A 16,415-nucleotide genomic window follows, 5' to 3' on the forward strand; every position below is an offset into this window, starting at 1 on the left:
AAAAACCCTTAAATTCTGTATAAAAACTTCTAAGGAAATACTTCTCATTTCCCTTTATCCACTTCCTATTTTTGGTTAGTAACATGGCTTTAGTGAACAAAGGATTCAAATTACTGACTTCCTCAAGGATGAATTGTGTTGTTATAGCACAAGCACAGAAAAAGATTTCTTTCTGAAAGGAGAAAACATAGTATTGTGAGAAGCAAGATTTCAAGCATAAATATCTCTAGTGCTGTAATAAATTCTTTCCTGACCTCCTTCATACGGAGCAGACCAGAAAAATAGAAGGCAGTGATAGTTTCCTGATATTTTAAATTCTAACAAAGCACAGATAAGCATTAAAAAAAAAAAAGTCAATTTTAATTATCCAGGTATTCACAATGTGAGTGATTCACAACAGACTACTGACAGCAAATTGGTAACAGGATATTTTCTGTTTTGGTCATAGTTAATATTAACACAAGCATAACAAGAAGAGTTCTGAAAGGAGGTGGGGCAAGATAGGGTTACACTAGTAGAAAGCCAACATGAGCTAAATCGTTGTCTTTCAAATTATTCTCATGATTGTACGGAGAACAGTGATTTAGCCAGTGTATAATATATTCCTATCTATCATGATACAATAGGTTCAACCTAAGGAAGTTTTAATAATGTTAGAAGTACATACCCATCATCCTGTAAGTCAGTTGCAGCCCGGCACTGCAAATTTTTTTTCCCAAATAAGGTTTTATATATTTTAATATTTCACCAAGGTATTCTAAGGACTTTGTGACCATGGCAGATTTATCAGAAAGTTCCTGCAGATTCCCGTAAGTAATACCAACAGCCTATAAAAAAAGGAAAAACATGATTTAGATTCCCAAGTTTCACACAATACTGACTTCGAGAAATAAAGAAAATTTCTCTCTCCACATACACCCCCCTATATATTCTTAAGTGTACATCCTTACCTTTCCAATAAATATTCACAGCAGTTAAAAAATGCCAGTGGAAAGAATTAAGTCTCGCCTTTTATAATTAAAAGGCTAAAAGAATAAAAAAAAATTAATGGAACCGATACAAAAGAAGTTTTATCAAATCATGTCAAGCCTTCCAAATATCATAGTATACAACTGGCAATTATAATCCCCAAATTCCTATAAGGAAAACCTACAAACAAGGTTTGCATGTAATATTTAATTCTTACATGTAAGACCTCTATAATGTTCAGTTCTGTGATATAAATTGATCTTTTCCCTCAGAATTTTCTTTATAAGCCATTAATTAGATGCTAGATTAACTTTCTCAGAGGAAAAATGATGAGGCACAATGGGGACAGATGGCAAAATGGTGGTGATAGGTGATAGGAAGAAATGTGAGGTGAGGCAGTGAGAGAAGGTGAAATGGGAAGAGCAAGGGAGATTAAAAAAAATAAAGGTGAGAATAAGCAAGAGGTGAGCAGTCACAAAAAGAATCAAGAGCAGACTGGCTAGAGATGGGCTGGGAGATTAGAGAAGAGAAGCAAAGTCTTCAAACCATTATTGGAGACTTACTTACAGTGGATTTCAATGACCTAAATTATAAGGCTGAGTATATATACATATAACTATATATAAGCACCAATATACATAGCTATGTGATTTTGCTTCTGCAGCTCTCAGCAGGTAAGACAAAGAAGAGAAAGCAAGTGGTTGCACCAATCCACGGTTGAAGGTTTGCAGGTAGAACCAGAAGAACCAAGATGGAAGACTGGAGGGATGATGTTAAGAGTATAGCTGCAGTGAGGTCCCCAAGGGGTCTAATTAAGGTGGATAGGGAAGAAGTGAGACCTTGAGAGGATGCTGCACTTGGAGGAAGGGAAGTGGAAGGGCATGTGAGGTCACTTGGAGAGCTGGAGGCACAAGTGGTGATAGTCAAAGAGCCTCAGATAATCCAAATGATGCCACAGGATCACTTAGGTTTAGTCATGGGGGTGGGTCAATGAAATAGAGCAGGAGTGAAGATCACTCAAAGACCTGTGGAGAAGCTCTGAAATGAGGGATTAGGGTAAGTTATTCAAGGTGATATTAAATTTAGTCATGTTGATAATAAAGCATAGAATGGAGGAAAAGATAAGGAATCTATGACCTGGAGTGACTGACTGTGAGGTGGATGATGAAAATAGCAACAAAATATGGACTTGATGAATCTTTTTTTCGATTTAGCTTTTTACGCTTGGTTCTCTATGTTTCTTTTCCTAGACCAGAAGTTCTCAAACTTCTCAGTTCCCTTTTATACACTTAAAAGTTGAGAATCTTAGGGTGTTTATTATTTGGGTTATACCTATTGATATTTACCATGTAAGAAATGAAAAGACAACATTAAAATTATTTATTAGTTCTTTTAAAAATAATAAGCATGATATGTTAACAGAGTAAAATCTTTTTATGGAAAACAGCTTTATTTTCCAAAACAAATAAGAATTAGTGATAATGTTTACATTTTTGCAAATCTCTTTAATGTCTGGCTGAATAGAAGACAGCTAGAGTGTCTTATATGTTTCTGCATAAAATCTGTTGCAGAAGAAAACAATTCAATCTTACACATACATGTAACTGGAAGAGAAAAGAGTATTTTAATAGATTTTTCAGATAACTGTGGGAATTCCTCTCTGATATTACACCAAAACTTGACAAGTGGTATTTCTTAAAGGTTAATTGTATTATGGCATTCAAAACCATGTCAACAAATGTTCTGTACTCTGGCTACATTAAAAACCACTGATCTATTTTGCTCTTTGAGTGAATGTTTAATACCCATGCATGCTTTTAAAAAGCCTGTTTGGTCATTTGGAAAATTCTGGCTCACTGAGTTATACATCTTCCCAATGTGGACACATTTCATTATTCATTAAAAAAATTATATTTGTTAATACTATCACCAGTGTCATCAGAAGTCTTTAAGTATCATGAAGCTCTCAAGCACATAATGGCAAATACAAGTTTTCCAAAATTCTAATTTTCTTAAAAGCTCAAATTATGTCATTAGCAACAAACACTGTCAGTTTTTTTTTTTTTTGAAGTGATACTCATTTCATACATTTCTGAGAAAATGTCTGCCAAATACCCAAGTCTGAATAACCATACTGTGTTAGTTGTTCTTTCAAGATAAAAGCAGTAGGTCAGCTTGTAACTCAAATTATCACACAAGTGCTGTTTATTTACGGACAGCTACCTCGCTTTATATGCAGTAGACGTGCTTTAAGTACATTTCCCACTGTCATTCACAGGACATTAAAGGACATGTACTCAAGGGTCAAAATTCAGTAAAATTAATAATTTTACTGCTTCATAAAGATATTCTTAAATGAAACTGGATCTTTTTTCCCCTGTGATTGCATGGGAGCAAAAATGATAATATAATCTTGGACCATGGTATTGATTTGTGCTAAGGTTTTTGCACTATTTGTGCAAATGTCAATACACTTTTGAGCTTGTAAAATTCCTGGAAAGGTATTAGTAACCTCCAGAGGTCTATGAAACATCTTTGAGATCTACACACTGTTCTAGATCTCAGTATTTCTTGTGTTTAGCCTTCATTTCCTTAGACTATAAGACATGTATTTCTCAGACTATCTCAGGGATCTCTCTCACTATTTACATGCCATACTATCATTTCTGCGCAGGGAAGAGTTAACAGAATAGGCCCCAGACTTGCTATTTTTAAAAAGGCCTACTTTTAAGCCTGGCTCTTGGCTGGCAAATGGGGCCTTAGGTTTTTCCTACCATTTCTTGATAAGAATGAGGAAAAACTGAGCCAAAACTGTTTGTGGAAACAATGTAGTTTATGCTGAATATCTGCCTCCATTCTGGGAGTCTAGAATTTTCTAAGTGCTAGGCAAAGTGGACCTACATGACCAGTCCCCATTAAAAAACATAGGCACTGAGTCACTAATGAGTTTTCCTGGCAGACAGCGTTCCAGATGTGTTGTCACAATTCCTCCCTGGAAGAATTAAGCATGTCCAGTGCAGCTCCTGGGAGAGGACCGCTGGAAGCCGTACCTGGTGTCTCCAGACTTCACCCCAGGTATCTTTTTTCTTTGCTGACTGTGCTCTGGATTCTTCCATTGCAATAAGTCATAGTTGTGAGTACAACTATATGCTGAGGTCTAAGTCCTCCTAGCAAATCATATAGCACTTGGGAATGATCTTGGTGACTCCTCATACAATCTCAAACTAAACCAGTTTAAAATTGAAATCCTCACCTACTTCTTCCTCACCCTAAACCATGATGCTCCCATTTCTTCTTAAGGTATCATCATTCTTCTGGTTAAACACAGTATTTATTTCACATCCCTTCAAAAATCCCATGATTCAATTTTCAATTCCTTCTAAATCTAACTTGTTTCTGGCCAACAGATCTTCTGCACCTTTAATCTACTCTACTGTTACTAATTTTCTTAAAAAGTCACTTGATCAAATCAGACCTACTTAAAAATTTATAAAGCATTCATACTGTTCACAGGAGAAAATCCAAACTTCTTAGACCAAGATGTTCTGAATTACTAACCTACTGAATGATCTAACAACTAACTGGCACTTAGCATACACTGTCTTATTATTTTAACCTCTGTGCTTATCTTGTATTCTCAGACAAGAAAGTTCTCTAAGATCAAGGGGCTACTTCTTTTGGTTTTTCAAATCCCTAAGAAATCCTAGCATAATACTATCTAGCATTTAGCTAACAACTATTACTGACTGAGCGATGAAAGAACAATTAATTTAGACTGGCTTAAATTAGTAGTCTCTGAAAACTATTAGTGAAATAAATGACTTCTACCTCCCTTTCTGGTCCAGTATGGGTCCTAGCAGAAGTGTTCAAGTACAGGTTAAGATTCAATCAACTACTAAATAAAAGGCTTAAAAGAAATGTCTATTTTATAGCTGCATAAAGTATTACTAAATATTTTTAGGATTAATATATCACTAATTGTCATACAATTGTACTTTTAACTTAATGGAAACCAATGGAAGAATTCACATTTATAGGAAGAGCCTAGCCTATAGGTTGTATTTATTTTCATTGACGTTAATACCAAACACTTTGAGGGAAAATAAACCAACTTTTATTGTGAATAGCTTACAAAAACACTAATCTAAACAAGTTAACAACTTCAACAAGGCTGTAAAGCAAAGAATACCACATAACAGAAATTCCTGCAAAATTAATAATTAAAAGTCAAATGTTGAAAGGGACTATTTATTATGGAGACAAAACTAAACAAATGGATTGGATTTTAAAGCCCCAACCATAATGATATGAAACAGCTGGTGCTTATGCTAAATACAATAAAATCTTACTGTAAAATTTACTGTTTGCTACAGGGTGATAAACATTAAGTTGGAACTATTATGGGACCATGTACAAGGCAATCTAGTTCCCAAGTATCTGCAGAATATTGCTATCCAGCAATTTCAGCAATAAGACATTCCTACAATTGACAGAAGCCTTAATGTGAGGGTATTATGTAGTATTCTTTTTTTTTTAAATTTAAATATTTTATTTATTTCCTTAGAGAAAGCGAGCATGAGCATGGGGGGTGGGCAGAGGGAGAAGGAGAAAGAATCTCAAGCAGACTCCTTGCTGAATGTGGAGCCTGACATGGGCCTTGATCTCATGACCCTGAGGTCATGACCTGAGCGGAAAGCACGAGCTGGCCACTTAATGGACTGAGTCATCCAGGTGCCCCTATTATGGAGCATTCTTCAGTCATTATTTTTCATTAAATGTAATTCTTCTGCTGTCCTTAAGAGTGAATTGTACTAAACAACTGTCACATTTTTATTCTTTCAGAATTTTATAATAGCAGGAAGACAATAATACGATTCAATTTAAAATAATTCATTTTACAGAAAAACTTCATAAATACTTCAAGTTTTTGTGAAAAAATAATTATAACTGATTTGGACAATTATACTAATAAATGAAAAATACCTCAAAAAATAGAACAAGTGCTTTTGTAGGGTCTTCTGGACTGGATAAATATTCAACTTGAGCCTTTGAGAAAATATTCTTTACTTCTGAGAGTTTAAATAGCAACCTTGTCAGTTCAGCCAACTGTTCCAAGTACTCTTTTTCTGTTAAGATAAAAATAACATAATGATATTTATGTTTATTATATATATTTATATTACACATATATATGGATGAGAGTAGGGAATGCAGCATTCATTCATAACACCTTTTTTTAAAAAAAAACTTCAAATTTCCCATGATTAAAAATTTTCAGTTAAGTCTCTAAGGAAAGGTTTTGTTTAAAACCAAACAAACATACACTTGTGAATGTTCTAGCCCCAAAGCTTATTCATGTAAAGCTAAATGATGCAATAAGATATCAAAGTAAATTTGAAGCATTTTTCTCAGTCTAGCCTTTGTGTGATTTATAAACGGCCATAAAGAACAGCTTTACGAAAAGGCACGTCCTACAGACAACCAAAACTGTATGGGTATTTTAAAAACATATAAACTACACGTATCACTCTGCGACTAATCATAGTAAAGCAGAAGAGAGGTAAAATATCTAATATAAAATGGGAGAGAATTATTCATAATTGGATACTTTTCTTTTTATGGTGTTAACAGTGTGATATCTGGTTATTTACTCTATAGTTCTACTTTTTTTGTGTGATCAGTTTCTTCAAGGTAAAAAAATAGCTTGTCACTGGAGAGTAAGTTTTTGTTCCTGGCTTCCAAGGAAACAAATTCTTTTATCTTTACAGGAGAGAAATTTGTCATATATGGTAACAGGAAAATATCAAGAAAGAGAAACAGGCTGCAAAAGGAAATAAGTTACTATTTATATATATTACAAGCATATTTTATATACTATATAAATATATTTTGTACCTTTTTTCTATTAATTTGTGTGACAAAACAGGAAATTTTAAACATACTGAGATATCTAGAAAGCGAAATGTGTGAGATACTTACCAACGGCCTGTCCAGGATTTATATCAATGAACAAATCATCAGGCACATAAAGGCTGTTTATGTACATTTGCAAAACGCAACGAATCCATGATCTTACAGTTAAGGCTTGAAAAGATACACAGCCCGTATGAGAAAGTGCTTCACATAACATGCTGCAAAAATAAGTTGATGGATATTAAAAACCAAAACCTGACAATATGTTCCCTGAGTACAGAGATTAAGAAATGAAGGAACACATTCTAACATACCCCACTTCTTGGCTTCCCTTATTTTACACACATTAAAGCAGATAGGCATTGTTGAAAATAAACAGTACAGATATACCCGAAGAGAAATTTTACATATTCTTGCTATCATCTATAATTTTCTAATTTTTTTAAATATGAGTTTTGCTTTTTTTTTTTTTTTTAAGATTTTATTTATTTATTTGACAGAGACAGCCAGCGAGAGGGAACACAAGCAGGGGGAGTGGAAGAGGAAGAAGCAGGCTCCTAGCGGAGGAGCCTGATGAGGGGCTCGATCCCAGAATGCTGGGATCACGCCCTGAGCCAAAGGCAGACGCTTAACGAATGAGCCACCCAGGCGCCCCTATAATCTTCTAATTTTTAATTTTCCTTTTACCACTGGTGGCAGATGTGTAGGGTTATGCCAAGGGAAAGAGGGAAGAGAGAATAAGGTTAAAGTGGGAAAATCAAGGAAGGGGCTAATAACTAGCAAGGTGAGATGATAATGAAGTGGCAAGCAGAAAAAAAAATTGTGGCCCTTAGAGTAAAATAAAAAGAGCAGAAGTCATGAGCATTTATATAAGAAAAAAGTTAAAGACAAAGTATATTTCTATGTGGGTCTTCTAACCAATCCCATTCCCATTCCTTTCTTTCCTGCTACCCCAACCCATGGGCGGTCATTATCAAAGAATTCCAAAGTAACAACTGAAAAATAAAATCTTTCTATGAAGCCAAAGGCCTGGCTAAATCTGCTATCTACCCATTTTATAATCAGGGGGTAGAAAGGATGAGGGTGGTCTTAAGCTAACTATAAAGTGCTGTGTAAATTCAAAAAGTTAAATAATACATGTAAGTCATAACTCTAGAAATAATGTTTTGTGGGGCGCCTGGGTGGTTCAGTAGGTTGCGTCTGCCTTTGGCTCAGGTCACGATTTCACGGCCCTGAGCTTGAGTCCCACGTCGGGTTCCCCGCTCTCCCTCTCCTTCTGCCCCTTCCCCAACTTGTACGCTCTCTAATGCATGCTATGTCTCTCCCAAATAAATAAAATCTTTAAAAAAAATGCTGTTTTGAAAAACTTTGAACATAAATTGCCACAAAAACTACATAGTGCAGAATGCAGGTTTGTCATGTATTATCTACAGAACCTTCCTAAAATTATTTAACATCTTTACATATCAATTTCTTCAACTGTTATTATATGCCAAATATTATTTTTTAAACTAAATTAGTTTCAGCAACTAAACAAATAAATCAGTTTCAGCAGATAGTTTTAAAAGTATTTAATAAATACTAATAATGTTTGTTATTACAGAATTCTCAAGCTAGAAGAGATTCTAAAAATAATCCAGTCGAAGTCGAACTCCCTTACTTTAGGACTGAAAGCCAATGAGAAGGTGATTTAACGTCTGCTTGGTGAGCTTTTTTATGAGAACAACCTCACCAACTGCATCCCCCTTCTCACTGACTGGCAGCTTGGAAAGGAGCTACGGGGGTCTCTTAGGTTTGAGTATTCATTTTATTTTCCCTCATCTTGATATTCTTATTCAAATCTTCCTGATTACACTATTTCTATTTTAACTTTATTTATGGTGTTTTTTTTCTATTGGGGTTCCTCAGATCTGTTATGTAACACAGCAGTAGACATAGATAAGGAAACCAATGTTCAGGGTAATGAAGTGTCTTGTTCATAATTGTACAAGTTAAGAGACAAGTCTTTAAAAGTCTAACTGTTAAAGGGAAAGCTATCATTGAATCAAAAAATACAATAATATACTAGTATATTACAGAACCAGCAATATTAATTGCATAATTTCTTTCACAAATGTGAGTATAGAAAGGTCATTTCAGATGGAATAAGGCAGTCCTACAAAAACAGTTTTGAAAAAGGGCTTAAGCAGCAAGATTTTTTTTGTTTTTTGTTTTTTTTGAGCAGGATACTGCCACTGTCAAACACTAATACATCCAAAAGCAAAAAACCACCTGAGAGAGAATTTATGTAATAAGATCAGTTTTTACTTGTGAATTCTTACTTTCCTAGTGTACTGATCAATCATGAGTTTCTCCTAACGTGCATACCTGAAATCAAGTCACTTACCTATTTTGTAGGCAATGACTTAAGTATCTTGCTACAACTTGAGGCCAGATGATATCATCCCAACCAAAAAGTTGCATCACTGATATAACTGGCTGAGGCTGAAGATCTGACGGAGCTGTGCTGGGCATGTCCACTGCAAGCAGAGTAAAATCTAGATTTAAAATGAAAGAAATTTATGGTGAAGAATTTTTTAAAACTATTCCCCTTCCCCAAATTATATCAATAGTGATAAAAAGAATTCAGCACTCAATAATAAAATGTCACATTTAGAAATGCAGAACAAAAAGCAAAAACTAAACTAAATTCATGTTGCCAAAGAAATTTCTGTAGTGATAGTTTAGATTTCCAAGAACGGGTCTAGAATAATCCATTTGCGCATTATCGTGATCAAATCTATAATGGTTTCCTCAAATTCCAAATTCTACACCTGATGTTTCTGCTCATGTGCCTCTCTTACTCAAAAAACCCATTTAAAAAAGTATTTCTAGCATCTCCTTTTCTCCAATCAAGTTAATGTACTTGCCATCTGCCACAGAGAAGACTTCAGTCTTACCTTAGACACTGGCTAGTTGTCTATTAAACAACAACCTCCTATAATCAGTGGCACTCCACTTCCTTCAGAACCCACTAAGCCTAGGAACTAGCATTCCCTAGTTAATCACGTTAAACAAATAAGTATATTTTGTGATTTCCTGGGAATTCCCCAACTTAATTTGTATTATATTAATTTATGTTTGTGAGTAAATTGCTTATGAAGCACTGGCTCCTACACAGCTCTCTCAAATGGTGGCTGTGTAGTCTCCCACCCTTCTCCCACATTTGAATTATAGACGGGAGAGCTTGTTTCTTGGTCCCACGGATGCTTCTAGAGCATTCTCCCTTTCCTCCTCCTGAAAACCTCCAGGTTTGACTCTCATGTCATCAGATACCAGTCACTAACTCTCCTTGTTGCGTTCACCGTTCACGTTGTGCTACCTAGTTCACCTCCCCTCATTCCTTTAAGACTGTAGCTCACTAACAACATCCTCTCTAGCGGCACTCTTGTCATAATCCTTGATGGCTTTTCTTCTAATATCCTGGCCTCTGAGTTCCTTGAACTCCCCTTCTCAGTGAATCTATCTTCCATTCTATTTCAGCCATTCGCTCCCATGCNCTGGCCTCTGAGTTCCTTGAACTCCCCTTCTCAGTGAATCTATCTTCCATTCTATTTCAGCCATTCGCTCCCATTATAATACTGAGAGATTCTGCCATTACCAATAAAATAAGTGCATTCTCTCCATAATTTCCACTTCCAGGACCCCACTTTCTGGCTCTAGGTACCCAACTCCCAACAACTATCTGATTCCACCAGGACCTATACAATTCATTGATCCTACAACTTTTTCCCTGTCCCTCACTACCTTCATGCCTCATCTTTCCCTTTTTAGGCAGCTTGACTGCACGGTCCACTGTTAAACTCGTTTGTGTATACTGTCAGCTCCCTTCTTACTTGATTCGTTGTACTTGTCTGGAAAAAAGCATCTGTTTTATTCCAACTCTTGGTCTTCTCTCCACACGCACCTATGCCAGTATAAATGGCTGGCGATTCTCACTTCACATTTATGACTACAAACGTTAAGTTGGACCTTGGAGCTGCCCAGTATTCCTACTACATTTCTCCAGTCCATTCAGATTTTTATTCTCCTGAAGGACTACTGCATACCTTCTTTCCTCTCTCCATCAACAGCCAGTACCTCCTTTCCATCCTCACTTTCAGCTGATGGCCTTACTACTTCACAGAGAAATGAGAAACATCAGCAGAGAACTACCACAAGCTCCTTCCACATCTACCCAGACGCCTCCACCTGGGCATATCCTCTGCCTTCTCTTCTGCTACTACACATGATCTGAGACCAAATCCTTCATAGGAATTCCATTTCTCTCGGGCATTAAAACACAAGAGACTCTCTTCCCTCACTCCAGCATATTCCTGTCAGGATTATAAATATGCTGAAATTTCTCCTGTGCTATTAAAAAAAAAAAAAATCTCTTTGACCCCACACCTCCCTCTAGCTAATATTCCCATTTTTCTAGNCCCTCACTCCAGCATATTCCTGTCAGGATTATAAATATGCTGAAATTTCTCCTGTGCTATTAAAAAAAAAAATCTCTTTGACCCCACACCTCCCTCTAGCTAATATTCCCATTTTTCTACTTCTCTTAGAGATAAAAAGATTTATCTACATTTGCAGTCTGCAATTCATTTTCTCACATTTTCTCTTGACTCATCTTCAGCTGGGCCTTTGCTTCTAGCACTATAACAAAACTCCTCTTCAATGTTACCACTGACCTCCCTTCTTGCTAAATTCAATGACCAATCTCAGGCCTCATCTTACTTGATCCATTAACAGCATTTGAGCAGTTGATGACTTCCCCTTCCTTGAAATGTTCTGTCATTCGGGGCACCTAGGTGGCTCAGTCAGTTAAGTATCTGCCTTCGGCTCAGGTCATGATCCTGGAGTTCCAGGATCGAGTCCCACCTCGGGCTCCCTGCTCAGCAGGGAGTGTGCTTCTCCCTCCGCGCTTCACCCTGCTTATGCTCTGTTTCACTCTCTCAAATAAATAAATAAAATCTTAAAAAAAAAAAGAAAAAAAAAGGAAAGAAAAGTTCTGTCATTTGATTTCCAGGCACCACACTTGGTGTTCCTCTTGCTTCACTGGCATTGCTTTGCAGTCTCCTCTCTTGGTTCCTTTTTATCCTACAAATCTGAACATGGGAATCTCCTGGAGCCCCGTCCTTAAACTTCTCTTTTCACCAACTTACTCTACCAGCGATCTCACCCATTTTATAGCTTTACTATTTATACATAGTTTCCCATTTAACCTCTTCCCTAAACCCTACACTCATTACCCAAGTGTCTGTGCAACATCTTTTCTTAGATTTTAGTAGCTATCTAGAAGAAAAAAAAAGTCCAGTATCAAAGTTCTAGTCTTCCCTCATAAAAATCTGCTCCTGTCACAATTTTCCTCATCTCAGCATATGGGGGAGATTCTCTCTTTATTCTGCTTACAATATCCTACCCACATGGAAATTCTGTCAGCTCTATCCTCAAAATACTTTCTCTACCTTCAGATTGGAAATGTGACCACTTCTCACCACCTGTGCTACTGCGTGTGCCCAAGCTGCTCATTTCTGAGATGTTGCAGTCATTCCCTAACTGGCCTCCTACTGTCTGTCCTCAGTCTCACAGCCAGAAGGACGCTCCTCACTCCTCTGCTCAAAATTCTTCCAACAGCTTCTAATCTCAAAGTAAAAGCAAAAGTCTTTACAACCGCTCACAAGGCAGAGCACAAGCTAACTCTCCACGACCTTTTGGTCATATCTCTTGACTATTTTCTCTCCCTTTCTTATGCCTCATGACTTTTCATGGCTTCCCTGTGGTTTGGCAAACACACCAGACATGCTCTTGCCTCTGGACTTATGCAGAGCCTTGGTCTCTCACTTCCTTCAGGTTTTTGCTTAAATGGTACTTAGGCCTTCCTGATATTTAAAATTACCATCTGCCTCTGGCCTTCCCTACCCCTATCCTCTTTGATATATTTTTATTTTTCTCCATAGCACTTATCACCAGATATTACACACCTTGCCTGCTTACTTATTGTTCTCTCCCGCACTATAAGCTCCACAAGAACATGTAATTTATACGTGAGAAAAGGAATTGCAGTCCTTTTTCCCACTGGTAAATCCACACCCACAATAAAAGTGGGTGTTCAAGGACTGTTTTTCGTTGTTTTTTTTTTTTTTTAAAGATTTTATTTTTATTTATTCGACAGAGATAGAGACAGCCAGCAAGAGAGGGAACACAAGCAGGGGGAGTGGGAGAGGAAGAGGCAGGCTCATAGCAGAGGAGCCCTGATGTGGGGCTCGATCCCATAACACCGGGATCACGCCCTGAGCCGAAGGCAGAAGCTTAACCGCTGTGCCACCCAGGCGCCCCTCGTTTTTTTTTTTTTAAGGCAGGAAATTTTTCTCTCCTAACCTATCAAGTCTTTATTTCAAAACAAACCCCAAACCCACGTATATTTTACTTTACACCTATATACCATTTACTTTTAGCACCTAGGACAGCCCTGACTAAACTTGTGTGGTATCATTTTGGTTCACTGACTGTGAGTCAGGATGATGAATGGAAGAAAGATAAGTCATATTGGCTTCTAATGACTGCTTGGTTAAACTGATTGAATATCAATATTTATTTTCATAGACATTATAGTAGTTGGAAAACTGTTGTCCTGTCACAATTCTTCAATCTGTCATTGTAATGTTTTAATTATGGAAATGCTAGCAGAATTCAAGATCTTTCACAATTTATATCATTCAGTCTTTTATGCAGTGCTTTTAGCTCAGCTTTCCATCATTCACACCAGGGTAAAACAAACTGTGGTTTAGATCTTAGGTTTTAAAAAACATTACATTCAAATGTATTACATCCTTTTTTTTTTTTTTTTAAATTTTATTTATTTGAGAGAGAGCGAGAGAGCACAAGCAGGGGGAGAGGGAGAAGCAAGCTCCCTGCTCAGCCTGTTGCGGTGCTCAATCCCAGGACCTTGAGATCATGACCCGAGCGGAAGGCAGATGCTTCGCAGACCGAGCCACCCAAGTACTCCTTTAAATGTATTACATACTTTTATACAAATTGCAATTAAATACATGTGGTTATCATACTGATTTCCATCTATTCGAGTACTTCTGCACAAATTTTGGGTAAAATGTCCCTTTGAGAAAAGTAATGATCTCTTCTTAGAAAACTATATATAAGCTCATAAATCAAATTCAAATTCTTGCCTACGATGTCACGTGATTCAGATTCCCTTAAAGCCTAAGCACATGACCTTAGGCTAAGAGTCAATTAATTAAAAATTACATCCTAAAATAGAATCTAGTAGAAGTCAGAACAACATATATTCGGTGTTATTCTGATCTCATCTGCTTGGTATGGAAGTGGAATTCACGCTGTATTCTTTTGCTCTCCATACGAGTACCTTCATCTTATACCTAGATACCTGCACACACAATGTGAAAATAAAGTACTTGAACTAGAAGAAATTAAATGCTACTTTACTTTCCAAATTTTTTTTTTAAAGATTTTATGTATTTATTTGACAGAGAGAGAGAGAGAGAGACAGCCAGTGAGAGAGAGAACACAAGCAGGCGGAGTGGGAAAGGAAGAAGCAGGCTTCCAGCAGAGGAACCTGATGTGGGGCTCGATCCCATAAAGCCAAGATCACGCCCTGAGCCAAAGGCAGACGCTTAACGACTGAGCCACCCAGGCGTCCCTTTACTTTCCAAATATTGAACGCAGAAGAAAAGTTTACATACATTCAGCATTTTTAAGATTAAAAGTTGTATTTTATTTTCAGCAAACAAAAACCGAATCTTTACCTTTACTAAGTGGAAAATAATAAACAAGCCAGAGAAGTTTAATTTAACATACGTAATTCTTTTCATCTTTCTGGTTGTCCAAGTATTTATTAGACCGTAATAAAAGAGTTTGTTACCAAGCAAACAGAAGAAAAAACTGACGGAGTCTGCAAAATGAGAAGCTAATTAGCAAATTAACAATGCTGACCTGCAGCTGCATCCGCAAGTTCTGAGAGAGGCACTATCTGTGACATTCTCTGACTCTTCAAAAATGAAAAGAAATGTCTCCACAGTGCACTGGCAACTGCAGCAAGGTGGCGCTCTTTAGCCGATAATGAAGCCTGCACAATTAGGTCCACACTCTCCTTTTGAAGTTCCTGATGCAATTGTTGATGCATACTCCTAAAAAGAAATAAAAATATAGCTAACACTCAACAAGTGCTTATAAAAATCTTCTTTAAATACATTTTGGGCTTTTAACATTTATATCATATGAAAACTGAAGGACCGTTTTATATAATTAAAATCTTTATGCCAAGACATTATGCATTTCTGGTTATTTGATGGATGAATGATGGCATATTAAGCACCATAAAGTTAATGTTAATTACTAATGTCAACCATTAATTATATGCTTTTTAATATGTCAGATCCAAATGAGAAACAGGCAGCTTCAGAATGAAGGTCTGCATTTTGCAACTCACTATGACAAGTGATTTTACTTACAATCTAGACATGAAAACAATTTTAAACCATTTTCTTCCAAGAGCTTTAAGGACATGGATGTACCAAGCGGAAAGTAAGTACATCTAGCTTGCTTATGTTTGGCACTTTATAGTGAAATATTTTAAAACTCTGCCAGAGACAATCTTGGTACTTTGGTCTAAAAAGATCCATAATCATTTTCACATAGCAGACAATAGTAAAGAATAAAAAGTTGTTGTTCTCCATAAAATTGTAAAACATGAATTCAATACTGCCTAAAATTTTGATTCAAGGTTTACTTAACTATTTGTTTCATTCAAATGAAAATTTAGACATTTCTTGTAAATCAAAACTATAATGAGATATCACCTGACACCTGTGAGAATGGCTAAAATCAACACAAGAAACCACAAGTGTTGGTGAGGATGTGGAGAAAAAGGAATCCTCATGTACTGCTGGTGGAAATGCAAACTGGTGCAGCCACTGTGGAAAACAGTACAAAGGTTCTTCAAAAAATTAAAAAAATAGAACTACCATATGATCCAGCAGTTGCACTACTGCATATTTACCCAAAGAATACAAGAACATTAATTCAAAGGGATACATGTGCCCCTATGTATACAGCAGCATTATTTACAATAGCCAAGATATGGAAGCACCCCAAGTGTCCACTGATTGATAAGCGGATAAGGAATATTATTTGGCCATAAAAAAGAATGAAATCTTGCCATTTGCAATGACATGGATGGAGCTAGAGTATAATGCTAAGCATTATAAGTCAGTGAAAGACAAACATACGATTTCATTCATATGTGGAATTTAAGAAACAAGGAAAAAAATAGACAAATCAAGAAACAGACTCTTAATTATAGAGGGAGGGAGATGGGTTACATATCATTTCTGATCATCTTTTTTGTGCTAAAATTTTTTTTTTTTAAAGATTTTATTTATTTATTCGACAGAGATAGAGACAGCCAGCGAGAGAGGGAACACGCAGGGGGAGTGGGAGAGGAAGAAGCAGGCTCATAGCGGAGGAGCCTG

General features: G+C 36.6%; 1 protein-coding gene across 3 annotated transcripts in view; it reads right to left on the reverse strand.

Moving 5' to 3' along the window:
- The window catches only part of MMS22L (MMS22 like, DNA repair protein), a 125,884-nt gene that overhangs the window by 24,065 nt on the left and 85,404 nt on the right, over positions 1–16,415 (reverse strand). For 2 of the 3 annotated variants that reach the window (XR_004628574.1, XM_002925178.4), the window contains exons 15-19: positions 14,878–15,071; positions 9,269–9,419; positions 6,949–7,100; positions 5,953–6,095; positions 668–827 (exon numbers count right to left, since the gene is read on the reverse strand). Coding sequence is in view for 2 of the 3 variants with exons in the window: in XM_002925178.4 (XP_002925224.1) it covers positions 668–827; positions 5,953–6,095; positions 6,949–7,100; positions 9,269–9,419; positions 14,878–15,071 (800 nt within the window). In the remaining variant the exon portion in view is untranslated. The remainder of the gene's footprint in view (positions 1–667; positions 828–5,952; positions 6,096–6,948; positions 7,101–9,268; positions 9,420–14,877; positions 15,072–16,415) is intronic. The other variant, XM_034670847.1, reaches the window with a different exon arrangement.

The sequence above is a fragment of the Ailuropoda melanoleuca genome, chromosome 10 (assembly GCF_002007445.2).
Source record: "Ailuropoda melanoleuca isolate Jingjing chromosome 10, ASM200744v2, whole genome shotgun sequence".
NCBI lineage: Eukaryota > Metazoa > Chordata > Mammalia > Carnivora > Ursidae > Ailuropoda > Ailuropoda melanoleuca.